The 27,375-nt window shown below is 56.4% G+C and overlaps 1 protein-coding gene across 1 annotated transcript; it reads left to right on the forward strand.

The window, feature by feature from the left end:
• Positions 1-20,550: 20,550 nt before the first annotated feature.
• LOC116423751 (zinc finger protein GLIS1-like) lies at positions 20,551-25,456 on the forward strand. Its single transcript, XM_031969083.1, has 3 exons — positions 20,551-21,139; positions 23,210-23,380; positions 24,601-25,456. The coding sequence occupies exons 1-3, from the start codon at positions 20,905-20,907 to the stop codon at positions 24,735-24,737; spliced, it is 543 nt and encodes a 180-aa protein (XP_031824943.1). The 5' UTR covers positions 20,551-20,904; the 3' UTR covers positions 24,738-25,456.
• The last annotated feature ends 1,919 nt before the right edge of the window (positions 25,457-27,375 follow it).

The raw sequence follows: 27,375 nt of genomic DNA on the forward strand, positions 1-27,375 counted from the left end.
CCTTCAGACACTTAATGATTATATGACCCTGGGCAGGTCGCTTCATCCTGTTTGCCTCAGTTTCCTCATCTGTAAAAAGAAGGAAACAATGAGCCATTCTAGAATCTTTGCCAAGAAAACCCCAAATGGGGTCATGAAGAGTTGGACACGACTGATACGGCTGAACAAGAGCAGCAAACATCCTTGGATGGGTTGACCGTATCAGTACTTCTCAGTGACTTCTCTGGCCTAAGCCAAAAAGTGAGAGGGTCCCAAGAGGTGACCTGCAAGGAGTCTTCTGGCCTGGAGTCTTTAATTCCTCTTTGTTTAAGCTTTTTATTTTTGAAACACATGCAAGGATAATTCTTCAACATTCATCCTTGCAAAACCTTGTGTTCCAGATTTTCCCCTCCTCCCCTCCGCTCCCTCCCTTAGATGCAAGTAATCCAATATAGGTTAAACATGGTATAAAAATACATGTTAAATCCAATATATGCCTACATATTTATACAATTATCGTGCTGCACAAGAAAAATCAGATTAAAAAGGGAAAAAATGAGAAAAAATAAAATGCGAGCAACATCAACAGGAAGCATGAAAATGTTATGTGGTGATCACACTCAGCTCCCACAGGCCTCTCTGGGTACAGATGCTCTCTCCCTCACAAGATATTGAAACTGGCCTGAAAAGGCTATTAAAAAAAAAAGAAAGAAACTGGCCTGAATTATCTCATTGTTGGAAAGAGTCACGTCCATCACAATTATAGATAAATTTTTTGCCTTTGTTCTGGTTTTTTTGGGGAACCAAAAGTTCTTAAATTTTAGTTTTAACACTTTCATTTCGAAAATCAATTCAAAATTTAAACCACTTTTTATTCAGACTTCCACTTTTTTTTGGGCCTAAAAAAATTTCCAAAATTTTTTTAAATCCTTCCCCTTTTAAACTTTTGGGAATTAAAACCTATTTTCGTAAATGAAGGGAAAAGCCCCCCAAACTAGAAACCCCAAAAGGTTGGTTGCAACCTCCCCAACAATCATCTGGTTTTCCGATCCCCTACTTCAGTTTTTTCCTTATTTAGCCAATTGAGGGTTATTAAAGGGTTTTTCTTTCTTTAAAATTTTTTTTTTTTTAAAAAAAATTTTTTTTTCTTTAAATTTTTTTTAATTCCCCCCCCCCCAAAAAAAATTCTGAAACTTTTAACGTAAAAAATACTTTTCATTTGCCCCTTTCCCCCCCCTCCGGGGCCAGGTTAAAAAAATGGTTTTTATTTGGCAAACCCGGGTTGAATTTTCCCTGGGGTTTCCAGCTCCCGGGTCCCCCCTGTATAACCTTGGGTTTAAAAAAGAACCCGCCAAATTTCCCAGGTTAAACCCTTTTTTTTCTTAAAACCCTTAATTTTCCCCTTTTCTCGGGGTTCCCAAAAGCTCGGTGCAGGAACCCCCCTCGGGAAACTCTGGGTCTTCCTCCCTTTATTTAAAACAACCCTTCCCAAAAGTCCCCCTTGGGATTGCCCCCGGGCCCCAAAACCGAAACTTTCCCTTTTTTCCCGGGTTTTTTGGGGTTTCCCCCTTTTCCTCCCTTTAAAATTAAATTTAAATCTTTTCCAAAAGGGATTTTTTAAAAAAATTTGCCCTTTTTAGAAAAAAATAGGTTTTTTAAGAATTGTGGGCCCCTCGGGGCTTTTCCTGAAAGGCCTTTTTTTTTTTTCCCAATTTTTCCCCCCCCAAAGGGAAAAAGGGCGGGTTTTTCTGAAAAAGTTTCCCTAATTCCCCCCTTTGGCCTTCCGGAAAAAGGGGGCCCAGGCGAGTTCCAAGCGGAGCGCCGGGTTCCCGGGGGGGCCGGCCGGGGCGGGGGGTTTAGCTGGGGGTCCCATTGTTCCCCCCCTTTGGGCCCCGGGGAGAAAAACTCCCTCAAATTTCCGGAATCCCGTCCCCCCGGGGCCCTCCCCCGCCCCAAAATTTTCCACAGGGAAACAACCCAAATGGGACCTGGCCCCTGGCCCCCCCGGGTTTGGGGAATCCCCGAGGAGGGCCCGCCCCGGGAGGGGCCACCGGGCCTGGGTAAAGGGCCCGGGGGGGCCCCGGGGGAGGCCCCAAACAAACCCCGCCACGCCAAAAACCCTTTTTGGGGCAATTTTGGGGGGAATTTTTGCCCGGTCCTTTTAAAGGAAAGGAGAGAGAAAAGAAAGGCCCATCGGGCCGGCTGCCCTTTAAAGGGTGCCGGCCGGAAATGGGAACTTTTGGGGGCCGGGAGGGACCCTAAAAACCTGGAAACCCCCTTTCGGGGAAACCCCCAGAAGGGTTTGGGGAAATCGTTTGAAACAAGGGGGCCCCAAGGAATTTTTTAAAAAAAAACAATTCTGTTCCAGAAGGCAACCCGCAATTTTACGAAATGGCCCGGGTTTCTTGGTTGAAATTGTTTTAAAAAGAAGGATTTAAAATTTTTGAATTGAGTCGTTTAAAAATTCAAAATAAATTAAACTCCGCAAGCAGCATTTTAAATGGAAAAACCCTTTCCCCCCCAGGGGCTGTTTAGGAGGGGCAGACGGGGGGGCCAGGGCTTCCCCGGGGCATTTTGCGGTTGGGGCCTGGGGGAAGGGCCCCCGGGGCCCCCCAGGAAAGCCAGGGGGGGCGATTTCCGGGGGACCCCATGGCGGGCCCCCCAATGGCGGGCCCGGGAAATTGGTTCTGGGGTCCCAAACGGTTAAGGGAAAAGGGAAAAAGGGGGCCCAAAATTTGGGGGCGGGTTTGGCGAGGCCCCTCCAGGGCCCCATTTTTTAACCGAGGGGGGACGAAAGGAGGGGCTTGTGGAAATTTTGAAAGGGAAGGGTTTCAGTTTGGTCTTTTTTTTTTTCCCCAAAAGTTAGGTTTTGTATTTTATTCCCCTTTAAAAAGACCCGGGAGGGTGGAAAACAATAGGGGGAATAAAGGGAAAAGCAGGAAAATTTTTATTCCCATGGTTGAAAATTCCAAAACAAAAAAAGAAAAATTTTAAAAAAAAGGGGGGAGGGGGGGGGAGGGGAAGGGGGGGGGGAAGGGAGGGGGGGAGGGGGGGGGGGGAGGGAGGGGGGAGGGAAAGGGGGGGGAAAAAAGGAAGAGAGGGGAGGGGAAGGGGGGAAAGGGGCAAAAATGAAGCAAAGGGGAAAGGGGAAAAAGGGGGGGGGAAAAGAAGGGGGAAATGAAAGAAAGGAGGGGAAAAGGAAAAGGGGGCGGGGGGAAAAAGGGATGGGGGGAAGAAGAGAAGGGAAAAGCAAAGGGAAGGAGGGAGGGCAGGGGGGAAAAAGGGGAGAGCCCCAGGAGCCCTGCGTTTCCCCTTAGGTAACCCCAGGGCCGGGGTGGGGGCCCCCGGGGGCCCCCCGGGGCCCTCCCCGGGGGGAGGCCAAGGGGCCCCCCGGGTTCCCGCCGGCCCCCCGGGAGAATGGGGGCGGGCCCGCCCCCCGAGAAGGGGAGGGAGGGGGGGGGGAGGGGGGGGGGGGGGGGGAAGAGAGGGGGAAAAAGGGAAAGGGGGGGGGGGAAAGGAACCCCCCTTTGGCAGGGGGGGGAGGGAGAGAACCCGAGGTTTGGGACCCGGGGGGTGGGGGGTTTTTGGGGAAAGGGGGGGGGAGCCCGGGCCCGGACCAGGGGGGCCCACAGCCCTGGGGCCCCCCCTTCGAGGGCCCACCCCCCCCCTCCCACCCCCTCCCCCCCCCCCCATGCCCTCCCCCCCTCCTTTCCCCCCCCTCCCCCCCCCTTTTTCCCCCCCCCACCCCCCCCCCTTTCCCCCCTTCTCCCCCTCCTCCCCAACTTTCCCCTTCCCCCCCCCCTTCCCCTTTCCGCTCTTCCCCCTCCCCCCCCCCAACCTTTTCCCCCCCTTTCCCCCCCCTTTCCTCCCCCCCCCCCCCTTCTTTTCCCCCCCATTTCCTCCCCCTACCCTTTTTTCCCGCCTTCCCCTCCCCCTTTTTTCCCCCCCATTTTCTTTCCCGCTCTTCCCCTCCCCCCCTTTCCCCCCCTTTCCCTCCCCCATCTTTTCCTCCCTCCCCTTCCTTCCTCCCCCCCTCCTCCCCCTTCTTTCCCTCCTCCCCATCCTTCTCTCCTCCCCTCCTTTCCCCTCATCTTTCCTCCTCCCCATCCTTCTCTCCCCCCTTCTTCTCACCTTTCCCTCCTCCCCCTTTCCCCTCCTCCCTCCTTCTCTCCCCCCCTTTCCTCTCCCCCCATCCTTCCTCCTCCCCTCCTCCTCCCCCCATTTTCCTCCCATCTTCTCTTCCCTACCTTCCTCCCATCCTCTCTTCCCCATCCTTTTTTCCCCCATCCTTTTTCCCTCCCCTTTCTCCCTCCCCCAGAGTTCTTCCTCCCATCCTTCCTTCCCTCCTCATTTTCTCTTCCTTTTCCTCCTCGCCTTTTTCTTTCTTTTTTCTCCCTTTCTTTGTCTTTGGGGTATGAACCCTCCCGTGGAACCTGGTCCACCTTTGGGGCCACACGGGAAACCCCTTCATTCCGGCTCCAAAACCTCAAATCCACACGGGCCCCAACCCTCACCACCTCCTCCCCCCCCGGGGGGGGGGGGCAAAAAAGGGGGGGTTTTGGGGGGGCCCCCAAAAACCTTTATTTCCTTTAAAACCCCTCCCCCAAAATTAAGGAACCAAACCCCCCCCCTGTGCCCGTCCAACCACCCCCCCCGCCCGGAAAAGGGATCACCCTGGACCCTTTCTTTTTCCCCTACTAAGAGGAGCCCGAAAAGGGGAGCCAAGGATGGGGCCCCTCCCCAGGAAGACCCCATCCCTTCCCCCTTTCCCCCATTTTTTTGCGGGAGCAGGTCTCCCAAACGGGCCCAGCCCCCTTTCCCCCCCTTTCGGTTGAGTTTTCCCCCAAGTCCCCTCCTTTTCTCCCCCGCCGCCCCCTCCTCCCCAAGCCCGGGCGGCCCTGCCCTCTTAGGGGCGGTTAACCCCTTTTCCCCGCCCCAGGGGGAACAGGCCCCCTCGCTTCGAAGGGGCCCTATGGGCCTGCCTCCCGGACCCCCTCCTGGGGGGCCCCATGAACCCCGGGGAAAGGGGGGGGGGGAAAGGGGAAGGAAGAAAGGGAAAAAGGGGAAAAGGAAAAAAGAAAACGAAGGGAAAGGGGGGGAGAGCGGGGAGGAGCGGGCAAAGGAAAACGGGAAAAAACAACAGCCCCCGGGAAGGGACAAAAAGGAAAAAAGGGAAAAAGAAAAAGAAAGGGAGCCCTACAAGGGAGGGAAAACCAAAAAAAAAGAAAAAGCGGGCCCCGCCCAGGGCCCCTTGAGGGGTAGGGCTTTTGAGGTTTCCTTTCCTATGGGGAAAAGGTTTCCGGGGCCCCATTTTGGGGGTTTCTCCCCTCGCGGGGGGCCCCCGGGCCCCGGGGAAAGCCCGGGGGGCCCGGGGTGGGGGGGGGGGGAGGTTCTTGGGGGGTTCTCCCAAACCCGGGGGGGGGGCCCCCCAGGAAACCCGGGGGGCCCCCGGGCCCCCCCGGGGGGCCCCCCTGGGCAAACCCCCCGGGGGCCTTCCGGGGGGCCCCAGCCGCCCTCCCCCCCAACCCCCCGGGACAACCGGGGTGGGGGCCGGCGGGCCCTCTGGGGGCCACCTTTCCCTGGCTCGTCCCCTGGGGGCCCGGAGGGGGAAGGGCCCCTTTCCGCCGGGCCGGGTTTGGGCCCGGGCCCAAGGTTCGTGGGGCAGGGTTCCCGGGCGGGGCTTCCCTTGGGGCCCCAGGAAACCCCGGGGCCCAAAGCTTTTCTAGGTAACCGGGCCCACTCCCGGGGCCCGGGAACCCCGGGTTGGGTGGCACCTCCCCCGGGCGCCTCCGGGCCCGGCCCTCCCGGGCCCCGGGGGGGGGCCCCAGGTTTTGGCCCAAGGGGGGTTTGCAAATGTTTGGGGGGTTCAGGTGGTGGGGAGGCCTTGGGGTCGGGGGTGAGGGGCCGGGGCCGGCGGGGGGAGGCCCCGGGCTTTGCCCCGGCTTTCCCCTTCTTCCTTCCCCCCCTCGGGGACCCCCCCTCCTTCCTTTCCCCCCCGCTCCCTCCCTCACTCCCTTTCCCTTTTTTCCCTCCCTCCCAGCACCTGGCCCAAAGGGCCCCCTTCCGCGGGCCTCCCCCTGCCCCTCCCCCAGCCCATTTCCAAACCCCCCGGGAAAGGCCGGGCCCAAAGGCCCCCGGGGCCCTGCCCGCCTCCGGGCCCATAAATGGGGCCCCGGAAGGGGCTGAAGGGAGGGGGGGGGGAAAAGGGGAAAATAAAGGGCGGGAGGAGGGGAGGGCAGAACCATTCCGGGGGGGGAGGATCACGGGGGGGCCTGGGGAGGTCCCCCAAGGGCCCGGGGGGAGGGGCCCCGGTTCGCCCTACCTGGTCAGGCTGTGAGGCCCCAAACCCGCTTGACTGGGGCCGGGCCTGGGGGGGGGAAACTGGGCAGGGCGCCCGCCTCCCTTGGGGGGGAGGGGGGGCCCGGGCCTTGACCCCAGCGTCCCCCCGGCCAGCCCCGGGGGGGCCGGGCCCCACCCAAACCAGGCGAACCACGGAGGGCTGGGGGGAGGGGGGCCCCCGGGGTTGGGGCAGGCAGGGGGAGGGAGGGGCCCCCGGGGGCCCCTTCTGCCGGGCTCCTTAATTCGGGCAGGCGGGGGAAGGTTGGGGGGGGGCCCGGGAAGCAGGGCAACAGGGGTTCCCTGCCCCGGGTCTGGGGTCCTGGCCCAGCTGGGGGAGGGGCCCAAAAAACCCCCTTTTTCCCCAGGGGGGGCCAAAGGGCCCCGGGGAAAGGGGGCCTTGGGAAAAGGGCCCCCGGGTCCCCCCCCGGCACCAGGACCTTCCCCCCCAAGGGCCCCTGGGCCCGGGGGGGCCCGGGGGGGCCCCCGGGAGGGTTCCCCCTTTGTGCCCCTTTTTGGGAGAGCCGGGCCCCCTTAGGAGTGGGGCGGGGCCCAGGGGGAATTGAGTTGGCCCCAGGGCGGCCCAAACGCCGGGGCGCGCGCCCCCCGGGGGCCCCGGCCCCCTTCCCCCCCGGGGCCCCCTCGGGGCCCCCTAGGGTCCCTTCCACCCAGGGCCTTTGGTGGGCCTTTCCCTTTTGGGGGGGCCTGGTCTGTTTATTCTTGAAAAGGTAGGAAAAGGAAAAGCCTTGGCCCCCGGGTTGGCCCCCAAGGGAAATTTCCTTCCCCTCCCCCAGGACCCCCTTATGGGGCCCGCTCCGCCCCTTCGTGGGGGTCCCCCAGGGAAGGGGGCGGGGCCCGGGGCTCCCCCCGGCCCAGGGGGGGCCCCCTTTCAAGGGCTGGGCTCCAGGGGGTGCAGGGGGCCGACCGGGCGGCACCTCCTTGGGGCGGGGCCCGGGTCCCCAAAGGGGCAGCCCCTCTTTCCCTTCGGGGCCGAGGGCTGGGGCCCTGCTCGGAGGGTTTTCCCCAGCCCTCCGGGGCGGCCCGCCCGGGGGCCGGTTTGGCCCACCCCGGGGCGTTTAGGTTCTGGAAAGGGGACTTTGGCCAGGAGGGTCGGGCCCCGGCCCACCGGGGCCCCCGCCCACCCCCGGGTCTCTCGCCTCCCCAGGGTTTCAGAAACCGTGCCGCCCCCCGCGGCCCGAGCTTTTAAAGTGGCCCATCGGCCAAGGGCCAGTCCCCGGGGACCCCGGGCCCGGGGGGGCCGGGGGTTCCCCTTGGGGCCCCCCCAAACCGGGGGGAAGGGGCGCTTACCCTTCCGGGGAAAGGGCCCGGGGGAAAGGCAGGGGGGACAGGCCCTAGGCCCCCCCTGGGCCGGCCGGCCACCCGGTCTGGTTGGCCGGGCCGGCGGGGGGTTCCAGGGGGGCCTAAAGGGGGCCGGGGGGTGTCCGGGGGCAGGCGGGCCCGATTCAGGGGGGGGGGGGGGGGGGGGGCCCCCCAGGGGGGCCCCGGAGAGAGGAAAGGGAAGGGCCCCTTTTCCCTGGCGGCCGGCCCGCCCGGGGGAGCGCTTTCTGGCTTTTCCGGGCTGGTTTAATCGAGGACATCGGGCGGGAAATGTTTGGGGCCCCTTCCCAAAACCCCCGTTTCCCGGACCTCCGGGGGGGAACCCCCGGGGCCGGCCAGGGGAGGGGCGGGGCCGGGGGCGGTTCCTGGGCCCCGGCCCGGCCCACCGGGGGGTTCCCTGTGGCCCGGGGAAAGGGGCTCCCCTAAGGGGGGGGGCCCTGGCCCGGGCCCCGGCCCCAAGAGGGGGGGGGTTTTTCCCCTTAGAAATGGTGGCCGGGCCCTGTCCCAGAAAGGTCCAGCCCCGGGCCCTGTCTGACCCGGGCAGCAGGAAACCCCTGCCCCCGGGGGGGCCCCAGGGCCCTGACCCCCCCCTTCTCCCCCACCAGGAGGGGTGGAACCCGCCCAAACCCTTTCCCCCCCATGGGCTCTCGCTCTTCTTGCGGCTTTTAAACCGGGACCCCTCCCCTCCCCCCCCCCCTGTTCCCCCAACCCCCCCCCCCCACCTGCACCTTCTTTGAAACTTCCCCGCTTGGGTCGATTGGGCCGGGTTTTTGAGGGTGCGCCCCCCGGTTATGGGGGGGGTGGACCCCCAGGTCCCGGGCCAATCCTGGCCTTGGGGGGGGCCCGGGGGGGCTCTAGTGGGGATGGGCGGGCCCGGGGCCCCAGGTTTGGGCCCACCCCGGGGCCCCCGGCCCCCGGGCCCCCTTGTGGGGGCCCTGCCCTTCCCCCCCCGGGGGATGCAGGGCAGGCCCCCCGGGCCCAAACCCTCTTTATCCCTTTCCCCCAAAAGGGCCCAGGGAGAGGGGTCCCAGCCCGGGTCCCCACCGGGGGAAAAGGGTCCCATGGGCCCGGGGCCCGGGGGGGGGCCCGGGGTGGCCTCTGGGGGCCCTCAGGGCTGGGGGGGCCTGGGTCTGGGGCCCCCCCCCCCAAACTTTTTAAAGTCCCCCCTTTTTTTCCAAAACCTAAGGGAAAAAAAACAGGGAAAGAGCAGGAGGGAAGGAAAGAACGAGGGGGAGGGGGGGCCGGGGGAAAAAATTGCGGGGCAGGCGGGAAAGGGGGGACAAAAGGGAAAATGGGGGGGGGGCGTGCACCCTTCGGGGGCCTGCTCCTTTCCCCTGAAAACCCCCGGGTTCCCGTTCGACCTCAGGGGTTCTAAACCTAAGGAGGGCTGGGGTAGGGGGGGGTTTTCCCCCCAAATAGGAAAATTTTAAAAGGGGTTTCCTTTAAGGGAAAGGGGGCCCGGGAGCGGGGGGAACGCTGGCCTGGGGGCCCCCGGCCCCCCGCCCTTGTCAAACCCCCCCCCCCCAGTGCGAAGCGCCCCCGTTGTCTGGGAAACGGGCCCGAGGCCCGCCCAGGGGCCCCCGCCCCAGCCCCCCCAGGCTCCGGCCCGGCTGTTTGGGGCAAGTTCCAGAGGAACTTGGGGGTGTGGAAATGGGGGCAAGCCCCAGAAGGCCGGGTCCGCCCCGGGGCTGGGGGGCCCGGCCGAGGGGCCTGGCCGGGGGGGGGCAGAGGGGAGGGGCTTGCCAAAGCAGCCCCTGGCCGGAGGGGGGCCCCCCCCAAATTTGGGGCGGTTCCCAGCCCCCCGGGGGGAACGATCGAAAACCCCCCTTTCCCTCCCCCCACCCGGCCCGGCCCCTTCCCCCCACCCCCCCCCCCTAACCTTTTCCCCCCGTTTGGGTTTAAACCCCCCTTTACCCCCAAAGTTTTTTAAAACTTTGGGAAAAAAAAAAAAATTAAAAAAAAGTTGGAAAAAGGGGGCTAAAACAAAAAAGAGTCCCCGGCCCCCCTTTTTTTGACTGCCTTTAGGTTACTTAATTAACATGGGGGCCCCCCAAAAGTGGGAAATTGTTTTGGGTTGGGGGCTTTGGGAAAAAAGGGGATTTTGGGCCCGGGAAAACCCTTTTTAAAAAAAGAATTATACCCCCTATGGCAAAGACCCTTTCCCCAAACCCAAAACTAAAATCATTTGTTTTTGACTAAAAAGGGTTAAACAAGCTCCTGTTTTCCAACAAAAAAAAATTTTTCCATTGGGAAACAATCCCGGGAAAAGTTTCCCTTGGCCCTTTGGGGCCCCCCCCCCTTTACCCGGGCCCCCCCCCTGGGTCCCCTTAAACCCCTCCTGGGATTTTATTTCCCAGGAAAGGGGACGGGAAAAACAAAAGCCCCTATGGGGGGCCCGGGGAAAACAGGGGAACTTAGAAGGAACTCCCTTAAAAGGCCCTTTGGGGCAAAAACCCGTTCCCCCCCTTTGGGGGGAAATCAACCCCAAAAGGGGCCAGGGGCCTGGCACCGAGGGTTTAATGGGAAGGGAAAAATTTCAGCAGCAGCGGGGGAAAGAAAGCCATAAGGCCAATAAATTATAGGGGGAAAACGGGTTTTGCTGGGAGGGCCCCCCAAAAAACTAAGGAGCTTTTTTTTTGGCCAAGTCCCACAGGGGCCCTTTTTTGAATGTCTGATGGGTTTAATTAAATTCTCCGGGCCCCGATTCCTTTGGGAGGGGGACTGGGGCCACCCCCCTTATAAACCCCGGGCCTCAGGGGGGCCCCTGGTTTCTCCCCCAGGGTGGCTCCCGGGGGCGGCTCCTCCCCTTTGGCCCCGCCTCCCCCGCCCCGGTCCCCGGAAGGGGCGCCCCGGGGCTGGGGGGGGGGGGGCCCCGCCGGCCCCCGGTCCGGGCCCCCCCCTGAGGCTTTTGGGCCCGGGCCCCCAAGGGCTGGGGGTCTCCCCCCTCGGACCCCCCAAAATTCCCCGTGGACCCCCCGGGGGCCGGCCCCAACCGCCCCCCGGGGCAAACCAGGACGGGTATGAGTGGGCGGGGGGCGAGGGGGAGGCCGAATCCTTTGGCTACGAGGGGCAGGGGGGCCCGAAAATTCCCCTAAAGGGCCTGAACCCCTCCTGGGAGGGTTTCCTTGAAAAGTTTTAAAAGGGAGATCTTGTCATGGAGGGCTTCTTATAGGACAGAACCCTAAGGATGCCAAGGCTCCTCAGCAGGGACAGCTTTCCGGCAGTGGGAGGCAGCCATACAAAGGCCTGGAGATGGGAGATGAAATAATGATTTGCAGGCCACTTGACCTTGAGTGTAGCGTGTGAGTGAGAAAAGGGGATTCCCTTGCACTCAGAACCGGGAGAGCCTCGATGAGCAGCTCACACCTTGTGTCTGGTCCAGGATCCAACAGGGAACGGCCGTCTCCCTTCTTGAGTGTCCTCCCTTCGATGTCTATTAAATGTGACAGAATCCTCCAGGGAAAGTCCCAGGACCTCGCAGTTGGGAGGGGCCTCGTGGGCCAACTGGGCCAACCCGTCCATGTACAAACACCCCCACATGGCTCCTCCAAGGAGCGGGCCTCTGCTTGGATACTCCCAGGGAGGAGGAGCTGGGCTGCCAAGGCAGCTCATCCCACTTTGGACCCGTCTCCCCGCCCTGTCCTCCCTGTTCTGTCCTCTGGGACCAGGCAGGCTGCTCTTGCCTCTGCATGATAAAGCACGTAGAACAATGCCCGTGGCCACTCGGACAGTCAAGAAACATCTCCCTCTGAAGGCCCTTTGCCGGCCGGAGAACTGTGTCCTCCACAGTTCTGACCCTCTTTGCTCTCTTCTTTCCGGGATCAACCCATTTTTGCCGGTAGCAACTTTTCAGTGGCTTTTAAGTAAGATCTGAGATCTGAGGCAGAAACTCACCTGCCAAGGCAGAACAGCAGGTTATCGCAGTATGAGGATGAAAAGGACATTGGGCGATAATGAGAGGTGCCCATAGATTATTTACTATAGACATTCCCAAACCCATGGACAGTGTCAGTAATTTTATTCATTTACCACAACTGGAGCTAGAAATATTTCACCTACAAACATTCCTTTATAACTGGGACATGTTTTTCTTTTTCCTTGGAGTATGTTTCTGGTAACAAGAGACTGAGCCAAAGGAGTATGATCCATCAAAGAAATTTTATTGTATTGCCTGATTACTTTCTAAAGATATTCAGATTTGCAATAACACCAGCAATGTATAAGCACATGTATTTCTCCAGAAGATGGAGCATTGCATTTTTTCCTTATTTTTGCCAATTGGATAAGTGTGAAGTAATACCTTACAGGGATTTCATTTTTATTCATTTGACTATTAGGGAGATTAAACATAGTATATACGTCATTAGGTACAATTTACATTTTCTCTTCTGCTCCCTTACTTGGATCATGTTGCTATTTCAGGACTCCAAGTTGGCGCATTTAGATTTCAATTCAGTAAACATTTGTCGAGCATCTACTGTGTGTAAGGTACTACGCCAAGTGCTGGAAATACAAAGACCAGAATGAAATAATCTTTGTCCTCAAGGTTGCATTCTGCTGATGGGGATACGTACATAGAGAAATGGATACAAGATTGTGATAGAAGAGAATGGTGACAGGTGGGAAGATCCAAGAAAGCTTCATAAAAAAGGCGCGCGCTATCTGAGCAGAGCCCAGCAGGAAGAGAAGAATTCTAAGAGAAAGGTTGGCAAGAGAGAAGGCATCACAGATGTGGGGAGTGGCTGCGAAAGATGCTTAGAGGGAGAGAATGGAAGTTCAGGAACAACTTAGTTTGGGCCGGAATGGAGAAGGCGTGAAGAGAGTTTTGTGAAAAGGGCCCAGTTGGCAAGGGCCTTCCATGGCGGCCTGAGGGATCGGTCTTTATCATAGGGGTCAAGAGGGAAATTGAACAAAAGCTTAAAGAAAAGCGAGACATAGCCAGACGTGTATAGTTGTCACTATTTAAGTATAATGAGGTCATTTTCCATTCTGTTTTAGTGATTTAATAGCATGTTTGTACTAGTGGAATCCCAAGGTCAAAGAATATGATCAGTTTAATGATCCAATGTGTCCTTACCAAGTAGTAGTTTCTAAAAAGACTGAACTGATTTGCAGTAATACCAGCAATGTATGTGTAGACCTCTCCCTTCACCAGTGTAGGTTTGTTTTTTATCAATTTGATTTATTTTTGCCAATTAGAAGGTTGGGATGTGATGCCTTGGACTTGTTTCTATTGGAATGTCTTTGATTATTAGTGAAGTTAAACATTTTTTCAGGTCATTCTTTAGAATTTCTCTTCTCTCTTCCATGGGTTATCTGTTCATTTAATCATTTGTCTTTTGGAGATTTGAGGCCGCTCTTTGAGATTAGTATCAATTCCCGGTGAATCCCATCTGGGGCAAATCACAAAGATCTTGTAGGTCATCTAATGCAATCTGACCCCGTGTCCACCATCTTTTTCAACCACATTGGGAAGGTTTTATATTTCCCACGTGCATGTCCAGGAATGAGGGGAGATACAGCTCGAATAGGGTAGGTGGAGACAGACACTACTTCACCCCACCCGGGAAAGAAAACCTCCCTCGGTTTTCAATCTGCTTTGTAAGTTGCTCCTCAAATGACCCGTTCTTCAAGACACTTCACACACCCTCCTGGTGGACGCTAAATAAACAGCCAGCGCTCGAGCCCCTTCCTGTTGGGCCGCGTCCCCAGCCCCCCTCCGTCCATCTTTGCCCAGAACGTTAACGCCCGCGAGCCCGTCCTTGCATCCCTGGGTAAGTAAGTACACGGCCAGCCCGTGGTGACAGGTCACCTCTTCCACCCCCACCCCACCCCTTCAAGGGGCCCATCCCACACGGGAATTATGGAGCCACCAAAGTGGCTGAGACACCAAGACCTCCCCCAGACTGGAGGACAAAAAGGCCAGTCATGTTTGGACACGAGAGCTGGGCTCGATTTCAGTCCCCTCCCCCTTTGTGGGCCGAGGGAAGGAGGAGGACTCGTATTCTGGCCTCTCTTGCCAAAGTCAATGTCCAGTCCAGCATTCCCTGCTCCCAGAGGGTTTCCTAAGACATTAAAGGAGTTTGACAGAACTATCTCATTTACTCACAGATGTTCTAAGAGGCTCGGACTTCATTACCAAAGATATTTATACTGGCTCTCAGGCAGGTAGAGGGTTGGGTTTGGTTGTATTCATATTCGATTTGTTTTGAGAGGGGGTTGAAGGCAGAGCCCTCCTTGTGCCAGGACAAGTCGTTTTCTATTAATTTATATGTGTTTTCTTGAGAGCCAGAGTGTTTAACTTAGGCCCGCTTGGGCCGCCCGAGAGCGGCCCCCCTCGGCGGACTCGCTCCCTTTTGCTTCAGTATTTCATTTTTAAGACTTCAGGTAGCTCCGCGCTCTTTCAACACACGCTAGGGCGTCTGCCGCAAATAACGGCAGGTTCTGTTTAATAGCAGGCGCTGTGAAGACAGTAAATTTTCATCTCGAGCAGGCTGGGGGTGGGAAAACAAACTCTGCCGGCTCCCAGCTCCTTCCTCCTCAGGGTTTAACTCGACCAGAGCACGAACCGGCAGCTTTTGTAGGGGGTGCGGCAGTAACTCAGGGCCTGGGTTCTCCTGGTCATGGGTCCCGCCATCGTGCAGGTAGGGAGCTTCAGTGGTCTCTGCTCAAAGACGGCTAATTACGGGAGTCACTGCATGTCAGAGAACCAGGTTCAAATCCTGGAAGGGCAGATGAAAGGGAGCAGATAGACAGAGGATATCATGGCTTAGGGAAGCTAAGTCTCAAAGGCTTCGAGCTCTTCAAAAAGGGGAGGATCCCAAAAATGAGAGAGAAAAATCACCTTCCCAAAGAAGCATCCGAATGACTGCTGGACTCTTGCACCAGCCTCCTACTTGGCCCTGCTGCCTCCTCTCCCTCCTCAGCTCAGCTGAGAAAGAGACCTTCCTAAAACAGCGCAAGAAATCCCAGTGACTCACTGGTATTTCCAGAACCAAATATAAAGGCCTCTGTTTGGCATTTAAAGGACTTCAGTCTGCTTTCCAGCCCTATTAAACATTGGTCCCTTTCATACACTTTTATAGTTCTCAAACCTGTCTTTCTTGCTGTCCCTTACATCTCCCATCTCTGCGCCTTGGCACTGGCTCATGCCCGGGATGCCCTCCCAAATCTCCCCCTTTTGTGAGCCTTTGTTTTCTTCAAGGTTAAGTTCAAATCCCACCTTCTACGTGAAGCTTTTCTCGATCCCGCCGACTTCACTCTTCCCTAGATTACTTTCTGCCGCTTTTGTTTGATTTCTGGGAGGACGGGGATAAGCGATCCAGAGTGTCCAATCTGAACCTCTGGTGGGAAGACCCCCTCCCCTCATCATGAGGTTGTGGCTGCATTGAAAGCTCTTCTCTCACTCCATCCATTCAGGAAACGGCAGAACCGGTTCAGTTCTGTGCCTTTTATTTAATGTCTATGGTTTGCGTGACCCTGGGAGTGATACAAATAAGGCGCAGTGGGAGGAAGTGGGATATAGCCTTGTAGCTCCCGCTCTTGTTTTTCTCATTCTCTGGAAGGAAAAGTTCAAAGCTGGTGCAGGTGGGACCTTGTCATCCTTTTGTGTTGCGGCTCAGTCTGGGCTCAGCCCCTAGTCCTTGTGGTCTAGAAGCCTCCCATTGGGTCACTCACCAAGCCCCCAGCAAGGAGTGTGTCTTTATAATTCTCTGGAAGGGCAGATACGGGCCCCGAGAGGCCTGCGTTCCCATCGGTCAGTCCCCTGTTACAAGTGGAAGGAACATGAACCTCCCCGGCTTTCTTCCTGCCCGCGGGCTCTGGCTCGGCAGGGTTCTCACCAAGTGCTTCCCAGGACCTAATAATTTGGAAGTTGCCCCATCATCATGCTGTTGCCTTCTGAATGGGCGCATCAGAGCGGGGCAAACGGCATGGGCGGAAGCCCTTCAGACCGGACACCGTGGTGCTCCCCAGCCCTTCCCTGTTCCATCCAAGGGAAATGACTGTCTCCCAGGGGAATCTCCGTGTCCTGCTGTTTCTGGAGTCTGTGTAGACCGGAGAGGCTGGGGACGGCACTGGAGTTGCACACAGTAGGTACTGTATAAATGCTGGTGGAACTGAATTGAAATCGGGATCTCTCTGCATTTAACAGCCTGTGCTCTATGGAGCCCGGAGTCCCGTTCTGAGGACCTGGGAGCGGGGCCGGATGCCCAAGCGCTCACTTCTTTGAATCGTTGACACCTTGAATGGAATTGGCCCCATCTCTCCTGTTAACACTTTGTTGCCAGTGAAGAAATGTCTTGTCGCCAATAGGGGCCAATTCGTTTGGTTAATAACTTAGGTTTCTAGAATTCTGAATTGACAGATATCTTGGTGTATGATCTCAGAGTTAGAAGGGCCCTTAGAACATGGGATGTCAGGGTTGGGGGGGGGGTTAGAATAGGGGATGTCAGAGGTGGGACGGGGCTTAGAATAAAAGTTTGGATCTTGAACCTTAGAACATGGACTATTCCAGCTGGCAGACTTCTTGGTGGTTCTCTGCTCCAGAACCCTTCTTCAGTGGGTGCAGGGGGGCACCTAAGACTTAGGAGTTCCAATGCCAGCCCTGTCCCTGTGTGAGAGTGGACAAAATGTCACCCCTCTGGGTCTCAGGTCCTGGAAACTCGAAGGAGAAGCAGTTTTTCTGAGGTCACCCAACAAGTCCCCAGCCCTGTGGGCTCCTCCCCATCTCTGCAGGTGCAGCCCAGCCTGGAGGGTCTCTGAGCATGGAAGGAGAAGGCCCCTAAACACCTGGAAGACCCTGCCTCCAACTCTCCCTCCCAGAATTCCTCTCTTTATTCAAGCTTCGGCCCAGGCACCAACTTGTTGACATGACGCTTTTCCTGATCCTCCCTGCCCCCTCTTCCCTCCCAGCTACCTTGCATTTCTCCTCTCTATTTGTGCTAGGAGAGACAGTCTGGGGGAGGGGACGGGGGCCTGAAAGCCAGGAAGACCTGAAGTCAATCCCCCCCCTCCCCAGAATTGTGCTAACAAACAGAGAAATCAGGAAGGCTTCTAGTAGGAGGTGACTTTGGAAACCCAAACTGAGACCAAGACACTCTGGGAATAATGGGAAAGAAGGGAGAAAAATATGGAGCCCAAGGCTTTGCCAGGGTAAATGTTGAAAACTACCTTTGCACGTATTTTGAAAAATTAAAAGCTATTATAAAATGTTTTTAATGATCTGATTTAGGGGTTCTTAACTTTTTTATGTCACGGAGAGAGGGCTAGACTCACCATCAGAAAGACCTGAGTTAAAATTCGGCCCCAGAATAGGTTTGTGACATGGGTAAGTCACTTTCCCTTTGTTTCCCTTAGATTACCCAGCTGGGAAATGGGGATAATAACCGCCCCTCCTCCCCAGGATCGGACCGTTGTGAGGATTGATTTGCAATTGGCGCAGCGCCTGGCACAGTTTGGATTGGTTCTGGTCGGGGTTTGCGTAGTCAAGTTCACGTGTCGGACTGTGGCTGATCAGACGGTTCAAGCTCGGGGTGCTCTGCCACGGGTCGGACACAGATAGAACACACGCGCATCTGGGAGGCTCCCCTCCTTTTGTGTCTCATTCCTTCTGGGCTAAGTCAGCTCTGCTGTGCTCCTAGAGCACGGCCCCTCTCTGAGGAGGGCCCGCTGTGGGGTTGGCCCGGGCCAGGGTCTGCCGTGTCGTACCATCAGTTCTTAAGAGAGACTCTGGCAGTGACCTTGTGCCGCTTTTTCTGACCGCCCTATGAGGGCTTCTCTTGTGTGGATTCTCCACAAAATAGTCTTTTGGGCAAGTTTGGCATTTGAACAACGTCACCAGCCCAGCTCTGTGGGCCTGACGCGTAGTAGATGCTTATTTCCTTCCCTCATGGACCCTTCGGCAGCCTGGGGAGTCAGACTCCTCAGAATCATGTATCTAAAGGCAAAAAATAAATAAAGGACGTGGTACAAAGGAAACCCTGTCCCAAGAGTCCGGCTGGGGGTAATGTCCGGGCTGGCTTTCAGGAGGTGCTCCGGACGGGCCTTGGTCTCAGCAGGAAAAACACTGCCAGGATGGGCAGGAAGAGAGTCTAGAGACTTTATTCTGGCCCAGCCTTGATCTTAGTGCAGGAGGCAGGAGGCAGGGCAGCCACCAGGGGGAGGGTCAGAGATGGAGGGTCTCATTTCCAGTCCTCCCAGCCCTTATATACCTTAGTACAATGACATCACTTCAGCACACTGAGCATGTGCCACCTGTAGAACCATGACATCACCTTGCTGAGCACTAAGTATATATGGGAACTAGAGAACCATCATCTCCTCGGTCCCACTGAGATGACACCTTGTTGTCAGCGTCCCTGTTTCACGCAGACATCTCCAGAGCCCGGCCCCTCCACGGCTGGTGCCCTCCCTTTCTGGCTGCAGCAGGAGAGCGTCCGTGGCTGGTTGGACGACGAGGCTGCTGCTCCGTGTCTCACGGGCTCTCACCCCCTGCCCCCTCCTCCCGTGTCTCACCTGCCACTGATTCTGAAAAGGGCTCCGGCCTGGAATCCCTAGAGGTCCCTCGCTGCTCTTGGTTCTCAGGCTCTTCCCAGCAGCATCCCCAGGTCTCCCGAGCTTAAAACCTCCAAGCTGAGAGACTATCGCTCGTCTCCTTCAGGACCACAGAGAGGTGTCCATGCTCCTCTCCTCCTCCTCCTTATTCCTTACCCCTCCAATCCCAGGGGGTGACTATAATGCCTTGCCCTGGTGAGCCAGAAATATATATATATATATTTGTATCTTGGAGAAAAGCCTTGATTTGTTTCTCCTGCCACTTGTCTCCCCCAACCTGGGGCTGGGTAAGGAAGAGGAGGAGTGTTTTGACCCAAGGCCTCTGGTAAGAGGGGAGCCTTTCCCTGTCTCACCTTGGGCACAGCCTTGTTGGAGGTCACAGGGTGAGTTAGGGGAGCATGGGTAGAAGAATTGCCCCCTCCCCTACTCTGTGTGGTCCCAGTAAGTGCCAGTCTGCCACGGGAAGGGGATGGCCACTGGCCCCTGTCCGGAGTGAGCCGCCGTATTCTCTGAGCTGGCGCGGGCCAGCGGTCACAGAGGTGACCAGATTTGCATCTCATGGTGAAGAGGATGAGCTGACCTTCAGGAAATGGGATAAATCAAGTCAGCAAACGTATTAGGAGCCTACTTACTGTGTGCTGCCAAGCTTGGGGCTCAGTGTTGGGGCCACAAAGAGACAACTCTCAGAGAAGCCTTTTTCTTATCCTTTTCCTGGGACTCGGGATGGAGGGGGCAGAGCATGGCCTGGGCACCTTCTAGTCCCTCAGAGGGCCCAGAGAATCTCCCTTCCTTGTGTCTCTGCTTCTTGGGAGTCAGCCCTGGCTCTAATCTATGGATTAGAGACGAGCATTTCATCATTGGCTTTAAAGCTCTGGAGCCGGTAACTGGAACCAGACCTCCCAGCAGCTGAGACCCTGTCCTGGAGGGAGAGCCAAGAACGCATTGTGACTGATCTGGCTCTGTGAGCCCCCAAAGGGGCAGCCATCTCTATGCTGCTCCTCCTTCCCCTCCTCCTCCTCCTCTTTCTCCCCCTCCTCTTCTCCCCTCCTCCTCCTTTTCCTCCTCCTCCTCCTCCTCTTTCTCCCCCTCCTCCTTCTCTTCCTCCTCCTCCTCCTCTTCTTTCTCCCCCTCTTCCTCCTCCTCCTCTTTCTCCCCCTCCTCCTCCTCCTCCTCCTCTTCTTCTTCCTCTTCCTCCTCCTCAAGGTGTCCTTAAGACCTCCCTTCACAGGTCTGTTTCATAAACTCCGAGTATGATGAGCCGGGATTAACCCTTAGAGCGGAGGGTGGCAAGAGCATCCAAAGCGGAGGTCACCTTGAAGCTGGTGGGTGCTGGAAGGGACGAAGACTTAGAGCAAGGACAATGGTAGCTCCTCAGAGCTGGGGGGAGCCTAGAACAGGAAAGGACCTAGAACAAGGGATGTCGGAGGTGAGAGAGAGTTTAGAACAGGGGATGTCAGAGCTGGGAGAAAGCTTGGAAGTCGTTTAGTCCAACCCTTGATTTTACAGATGAGGAAACCAAGGGCCAGGAATGGAAATGCCCTGGCCGAGATCTCACAGCTGGCACAAGGCAGGAGCCCACTTCCCGCCCAGCTCCTGCAATCCTGCCCTTGGCCTCCCTCCCCCCTTGGCAGCCGTGACTTCCATGGGCAGCCTGGTGCCTGGCAAGGGTGGCTCCCGGAGGCCAAGGGCTGATGTAGAAGCCGGCCGGGCCCGGGCCTCCCCTCCAGCCCTCCCCTCCAGCCCCAGGAGCCGTCTGCCTTCTCATGGGCAGAGGAGAAAATAGTGGATTGAAATAAAGTGAAGGTGGACCCCGGAGCCCAGGCCTTGGGGCCCATGAGTTTGCTGCTTCTGCAGCCAGGCAGCCATTAAGCATTTTCCCTTATTACCCGGAGTGATGATGAGGAACCGGACGGGGACGGGGCTGCTCCCCCCTGGAGTCGGACCCTGAAGGATTATTGCTCTTTGAGAAGGGAGGCTCGGGACGGGGCCGGGCAGTCTAGGAGAGGCCTTCATTAGGGCGCCAGTGAGTTATGGGGCAGCCCAGACCAAGGGACAACAAAGATCCACGGAATGACCCAGAGCTGGGGGAGGGAGGCGAGGAGAGCCTAGAACAGTGTCAGACGGAGGCGGGACCTTAGAGCAGAGAGGATTGCCTTAGAACCTAAAACCACGGAGGCCAAAAGGCCTTAGAGAAAGTCAGAACTGGGAAGGACTGTAGAAAACGGAATGGAATGTATGTTTAACATATATTGGAGTACTTGCCATCCAGGGGAGGGGGTGGGGGCAGGGGGAGGGAATATGGAACACGAGGTTTTGCAAGGATCAGTGTTGAAAAATTATCCGTGCATGTGTTTTGTAAATAAAAAGCTTTAATAATAAAAAAAATTATAGCAAAAAAGGGAGAAAATAGCACGAAGGACTCAGAAATTTTAGAACACGGAATGTCAGAGATTAAAGGGATTTGGGGAAATAGAACGTTACAATCTGGAACGCTGAGCATCAGACTAGAGGGGCTTGTTAGAACAGCAAGTGTCAGCAACAGTGATCCATGGCCAGGCTTTTGGGGCCCTAGCCAGTCCTTCAGCCCATATTCTATCGAGGACACATCTTATTGTCTTTTTAGCTTTTGCTCCTTCTCGCTATCTCCTGATGCATTAAAAAAAATCTACAGTTGGATGTCCTGAAGGAGATCCCGCCATGTCACGGGCGCCCCCATCGGCCCCTTCCTCGATTCACCGTCTGGTTTCCCTCCCCAGGCTCACTCCCAGCATCCTCACTCCTCTGAAAGCGCTCCTCCCGCCCGCCCTCCTGCAGAAACACCCGCTGCCGCCTGCACAGACCCACCCCCCCGGAGGACCCCCCTTCCCGACCCTTCCCAGCAAACCTTACCCGCCGTTCCAGAGCCCGGCAGCCCCGCCGCTGGCCCCCCAAGGTAAGAACGGTGTCCCGTCTGCTCCCCGTGCCTCTCCGGGCAGGACGTACGGCCGGGTCCAGCGGGGATCCGCTCCCTGCCCTCAGGAAACTCAGTCTAGAAGAAGGAAGAGCCCCAAATGCAGATGACTGGGGGTTGTAGTAATTAGCCCTGGCTCCCAGTTCTCCTGGACACTGGAGCTTGCAGAGCCGCTTCCCTACGCCAGCCCTCAGGACTAGGCTTTTTAGGCTGATTTTCACCAAGGCCTCCAGCCCCAGCCCAGGATGACCCTGTGGACACCGTGGGCCCCACTCCCCCAGGCTCCACAGTGAAGAGGCCCCAGGATGGGGCCTTGGAACCCCAGGCTCCCAGAGGGCCTCCGACACAAGCCCCCACAGGGCAAGGGGCAGGACAGGAAGGCAGCTCTGGGGGCGGCCAGAGACCTCACAGCACCCAGCCGGACCCAGAGACTGCCCAGAATGGAAGGGTCTGTGCAGGGGAAGGGCCATGTCTGGAGTGGAATCCAGAGGATGTCCCGTGGCCATCCCAGGGGTGATGGAGTCCTCCAGACCCTGGGCACAGGCTCGTTACTGAGGGAATGGCGGGGCTGGGCTAGAGGAAGAGAGGAGGTGGCTGTGCCCACTGGCATCGAGTCAGAGCAGGGGGTGGGGCTGGCCCCACTTACCTTCCACCTGAGATGCTGGACACTGCCCAGGAACCTCGTTAGCCTGGAGACTCTCTGGGTGATCTTGGGCAAGTCACTGCCCTGCTGGGCCTGTTACCTGTTGGTAAAATAGGAAGATGGGCTGAAAAGGTCTTTGAGCCCCATCCCAGCCCTGACATCCCCTGTTCTAAGCCCCCTCCCAGCCCTGACATTTTACTTTATCTGACTTCACTGTCCCATCATTGCCCGGGTTTGAAAGGCTTAAGCAGCCCATCTGCACAATATCACCAAATGACACATAATTAAGTTCCTTTAATAAGTCAGCTGGGGGATTGACAGAGCCTTTGCTGGCAGCAAAACCAGGGCCTGGCAGACATGGGCTTTGAACCTGCCACAGACACTTTGCGGCTCTCAGTCTCAGATCTCCAAGAGGAAACCATAGATGCCCCTGGAGCCAGCCCGGTTGCTTGGACCCCTCCAGCAACAGGGCCCTCACTGCCTCCTTCCCGCTCGGCCAGTGCTTCCAAAAGGAAGTCTCCCGGGGAGGACGGTAGTTAGGGAACTCTGAGAACAATGGGGGAGAGCCGGGTCAGCGCAACGTCGCCACAAGTAATAATTGCAGGTTTAATGTTTTATGCAGCCGCTGAAATGTTCTCCTGGCTCCCCCTCCAGGCTAAGAGCATCCTACCGTAACTTAGCAACCCCAGCCAGCGGCCGCTGGGCAAAGAGCTCTGGGCCAGGGCCTAAGGCCCTGGGGTCCAACTGCCCCCGTTTTACAGAGAGGAAAACTGAGTAGGGCTGCCCAGGATCATGGAGGGTGCAAGTCCCTCAGAGAGCTCATGGCTCAGGAAGCAATGACAGGAAGAGGTGGCCGAGGGGACGATGGCCGGGGCAGAGCGGGCAGAGGGCTGAACATGTCCTGTCTCTGCTACAGACGGACCCCCTCATGTGACTGTCTAGTGTCTGGTCACAGAAGGAGACTTGGAGGAGCCTTGGTCTCTCCTGTAATTTAGACAAAACAAGAAAGACGCCGTGGGGGTCGGGGTTTGATGCCCTCGGAAAGGGCCCCGCCAGTGATGGCTACAAGGGCTGAGGGGTAGGAGGGACCAGCGGGAGGCCCCGGGCCTGGAGCAGCGGCTCTGAAGGCGGTAGGAGGGTCCGAGAGGGGAGGCCGGCTTATGGAGGGAAGGACCAGAGATCGTGAGAGTGGCTGGCGCTGCTCCAATGCCAGGTGTACCACCGTAATCTCCGTGGAGCTCCCCTGGCCATTAGCTTGGGGCCACATCGGACCTGGGGGTTCCGGGCCCTTTGCTGAATCCAGAGCCATCCCCGGCCCAGAGGCACGGGTCACGGGTGAAGACGTGCCGGGAGGGGGAGAGAGGGCGTCACCCAGTCACGGACTGTGGCTCCTTGTGCTTCCTCCCCAGGCTACCAAGGCAGCTTCCATTCCATCCAGAACTGCTTCCACTACGGAGACTGCTACAGGGCAGCGGAGCCGGCCAGCGGTGGCGGGGACGGCCTGACGGGAGAGCCCCATGGCTATAATCCTCTGAGGGCCAACGGCTACCACCCTCTGAGCACCCCCTTACCTGCCCAAGGTATCCGCCCCTCCTTCTCGCCGGGCACACACAAATGTTAGGGCCTGCTAGTCACGCAGCATTTATTAAACACCTTCTGTGTGCAAATCCAGCTTACCCTCCTTGCCCGCATGGAGCTTCTAATCGGATACATGGCTGACTTCTTTCAGGTTCTTCAACCTTTATTAAACACTTGCTGAATGCAGAGCAGAGCCTTGGGTGGGTCCTTTTGAGGAGCCTGCCCTCCTGGGGTCAGAGATGAGACAGGACTATAACACGGAAAGTCCCCAGATGTGGAGACTCTGCTCAGGGTCTGCTGAGTCCTTTCCCCTCTTTCTAATCCTATCCTTCCGGCATCCAGGTACACTGACCAACTGTATGCACATATAATTCCATCTCCCAGCTCCAGGCCTTTGCCTCAGCAGTGCCCCCCGCCTTCCCTCAGATCTGATTTTCTGCAGGAGACCTTTCTCAGGACTAATCAATGCTGCTGTCTTTTCTCCAAAATTCCCTCATTTACCCAGCATGCACTGTGACTGGCCAGAGTTCTTTTGCATCCCCAGGGTTTAGCACATAGAAAATGCTTATTGTTGACTGACCGGCCCCCTCCAGCCCAGGGTTAGTCAATCGATATTCATTTATTGAGCACCTACTGTATGCACTATACTAAACTCTGGGAATGAAACTGATTTGACTTTATTTATTTCTTATCACCTTCTCACTGGAATCTCTGGGATGGTTTGGGCCTCATTTGTTATAAGAATGATGAAATTATGAATTGTTCACATTTCCACATGAAAGACTCTTAGCATTGACCCTGCGAGGTACAAAGGTTATTTTCTTCATTTGACAGATGAAGAAACTCAAGTCCAGGGTCACACGGCTAGTAAATGACAGGGTAGAAGACAGCTGGACGGCGCAACAAGGGATAGAATTATAAAGCCTGTACTTACTGGTCGTGTGACCCTGGGAAAGTCACTTAACTGATATTTGCCTCAGTTTCCCCATGTGTAAAATGGGTCGCAATAGCACCAGCTCCTCAAGGTTGTTGTGAAGATCAAATGAGCTGATTTTCGTAGCGCTCTAAGCACTAGGAGCATGCCATCTCCCCTGTTATAGGTTTGCTGTTGACGTCAGGGAGTTACCTCTCAGAGTATAGCGCAGTGCCCGGCATGCAGCAGGTGCTTACTACATGCTCGTTGACCGGCGACCTCATGCTCTTTTCCCTTCTCTCCGGGCAGGCTATGATACCCTGTCTGACGGCCCGTGTGGACCCCCGGAAGCAGGCACCACCAGCCCAGAGGAGAATGGCTTCTTCCCCAATGGCTCCTTTGACCCCTGTTTGAATTCCCTCCCTTCCATCTACACCGACACCTAAGGCCGGCCCGGCCCCTCGAGGCCCCCCCATCTCACCCCCCTTGTATCCAAGCTTCTCCCCAGCCTGGTTTTCAGGCCCGCATATTAGCAAGGGCCGGAAGCTTCTATGAGCTCCGCTACACCCCCACCCAGCACAGCTCGCCCCGGGGCCCCCCCGGGACACGGCCCCCCGGCCCGAGCGGCTGCCACGGGCCCAGAAGGGGAGCTCCCCTGGGTGCCGGGCACAGCCAGGCCCTCCTAGACGTTATCGGGACTTTTTTTTAATTTTAAGCTCACAGACCTCATGTATATAAATTGTACAGAAGTGACGTCCATTTCCTCAGCTGGTTTTCTATGTTCAGTTTTACAAGAAAGCATTAAAAACTGGAACCATACACAGCGTGACTGCGGCCCTCTGTGTCTGGGAAGCAGGCTGGAGCGAGGGTGCCCTGGGTGCCCTCGCTGGCTGGGAGCGCGGAGAGGGGCAGAGGCTGGCGCTGAGACACTGGCCCCTTGTCCACTCTGGGCCTCAGCTTCCCCGTTCTGTTAAATGGGAATGATCCCTGCTCCCCAGGAAGGCTGTGAGTGCCCGCAGAGGTCACGGACATAAGGGGACTGTAGGGAGTTGTCTCCATTAGCATGTTTTTATCGATGGCAATGGAGAAACCGTGGATGTGCTACCTCCACACCGGTGTGTCCCAAAAGTCTTAGTGCAGTTTTAAGCTTTAGAGACAAGGAGAGATCCCGGGATGCTCAACCAGAGACCGCCTTCCCGTTCCAGATCAGCCGTTATCCACCCCGGAAAAAGTACTAACTAGCGTTTATAGAAGGCATTTGCGAGGCCCTTTACCTCATGTGATCTCATTTAATTCTCACAGAAACAGTGTGAGGCAGGTGCTGTTGTTTTCCCATTATACAGGTGGAGAAGTTGAGGCTGAGAAAGTTTCTACCCCTTGCCCTTGGGTCACAAAACTAGTAAGTGACTGAGGCAGAATCTGAACTCGGGTTTTCCTAATTCCAAGGCTGTCACTTTATCCACTGTACCACCTTTTGTTATTGTTTCTTTGGGACCCCATTGGGGAGTTTTCTTGTCAGAGATACAGAGCGATTGGCCAAATGGCCTTCTCCAGTTCATTTTTACAGATGAGGAAACTGAGGCAGACAGAGGGAAGTGACTTGCCCAGGGGCATGCAGTCAGAAAGATGAGTCTTCCTGGCTCCGCTCTGTGCACCTCAGGGCTCCCTGGCTGTTGTATTCCTTCAAACAATCCCGACTACACTCACCTGGATGCCCACCTGCTCCCATCTCTCCACCATGGGCACAGACAGGAGGGAATCGGTCCCTTCCCCAGCGGTAGTCTGTCCATCAGGGTCAGGTCCCCCTTCCCTGGGTCATATTGCAGGCCGCCCACTCTGTCTGCCATGGCCCCGAATCCTCCATGAATCCTCAGAGATAAGCTCTCCCATGTCCCAAAGGCCTTCCTGGGACTTTCCCGCTCCCCGAGTAGCAGCTCCGGGTCACTCACGGCGCCCGCCTCAGCCCCCAGTGCCCTGTGAGCTTCCTCATGCCCATTTCACCCCAGGTAGCACATAGCAGCTGCTCACGTCACCCACATCTTTCCAGGGTCTCGTGGGTCCTGGGCAGCCGTTTCCTCCACTACTAGGGGCACTATGATTCTCAGCAATCCCCAGAAGTCAATTCACGGTTTAGAAAACTGGGATTTTGTGGTGGGAGCAGGGCGGGCTCTTTGGTGAGATGCCTTCTCGACGCTTTAATTCAGTTCTGAACGATCCACCTGCGACGCTTGCTCCAGAATTGGGCACTGAAGGACAAATTCAGGGGCCGTGGCTCCACCTCCCCAGTGTACTTCATCCTCTTTGTCTTCCTCGTGTGGATGGCCAGACTGACTCTCTTAATGACAGGGAATCGAACAGAGGAGGTTTTCTGTGGTTCTGGAACTTGGTGCATTAGCACGGGGAGATTCTCAGGTATCTCTGAAGGGCCACGCCATCGATTAGGAATCTTTTCTGTAAATCCCCTTCTAGTTCTGAACTAATCAATCTAGAAACAATCTATAGAACATCTATAAACATTTGTTAAGCAAAAATCTCACGCTCTAGGATGTAGAGAAAAAGAAAGCGATTTCTCATAGCCAACTGAGGGACCTCTCCCGGAACAGCGATAAATGCTGTCCTTAACGTGGCCCGATTTACTATTGCCTTTCCAAGGATCGTTGTAGTTTTATCTAGCAAGGAATCTTGTTTAATTTTGCCACGGGGCTGGAGAGATCCCTTATTGGAGGAGGGAATCTTCATGGCTGATGTTGTTCACTGTCCAGCAGCAGGTATTTATTCTGAGTCCACAAAAAAATAATAAAAACCAGTTCTCATGTTTTCTACAACTTTCACTCAAGTGTGTGACCATCAAGATATGACCCGATGGAGAAAACCATTTGGCGAGTCCCTTTCTCATGTTTTCCTCAAGGATGTAAGGGTTGCATTACCCAGAACGTTCCCATAAAATTTTCATAAAGATGAGAACGTAGGCCCATGGGTCAGTATCACCTTTGCCAGTTATACAATTTGTTGTCTTTTTCTTCATTTTGAAATGTTCCTCTTTGAGACCTCCTTGAGAAAATCTCAAAATCACCTCCAGGATGG

Source organism: Sarcophilus harrisii, chromosome 4 (genome assembly GCF_902635505.1).
Source record: "Sarcophilus harrisii chromosome 4, mSarHar1.11, whole genome shotgun sequence".
Classification (NCBI taxonomy): Eukaryota; Metazoa; Chordata; class Mammalia; order Dasyuromorphia; family Dasyuridae; genus Sarcophilus; species Sarcophilus harrisii.

Excerpts from the sequence above, each read along its gene's own strand:
- LOC116423751 (XM_031969083.1), top strand. The coding sequence starts at position 20,905 with ATGTCACGGGCGCCCCCATCGGCCCCTTCCTCGATTCACCGTCTGGTT. Across the intron at positions 21,140-23,209 it reads CCCGCCGCTGGCCCCCCAAG|GCTACCAAGGCAGCTTCCAT; the intron begins GTAAGAACGGTG and ends CTTCCTCCCCAG. Across the intron at positions 23,381-24,600 it reads CACCCCCTTACCTGCCCAAG|GCTATGATACCCTGTCTGAC; the intron begins GTATCCGCCCCT and ends CTCTCCGGGCAG.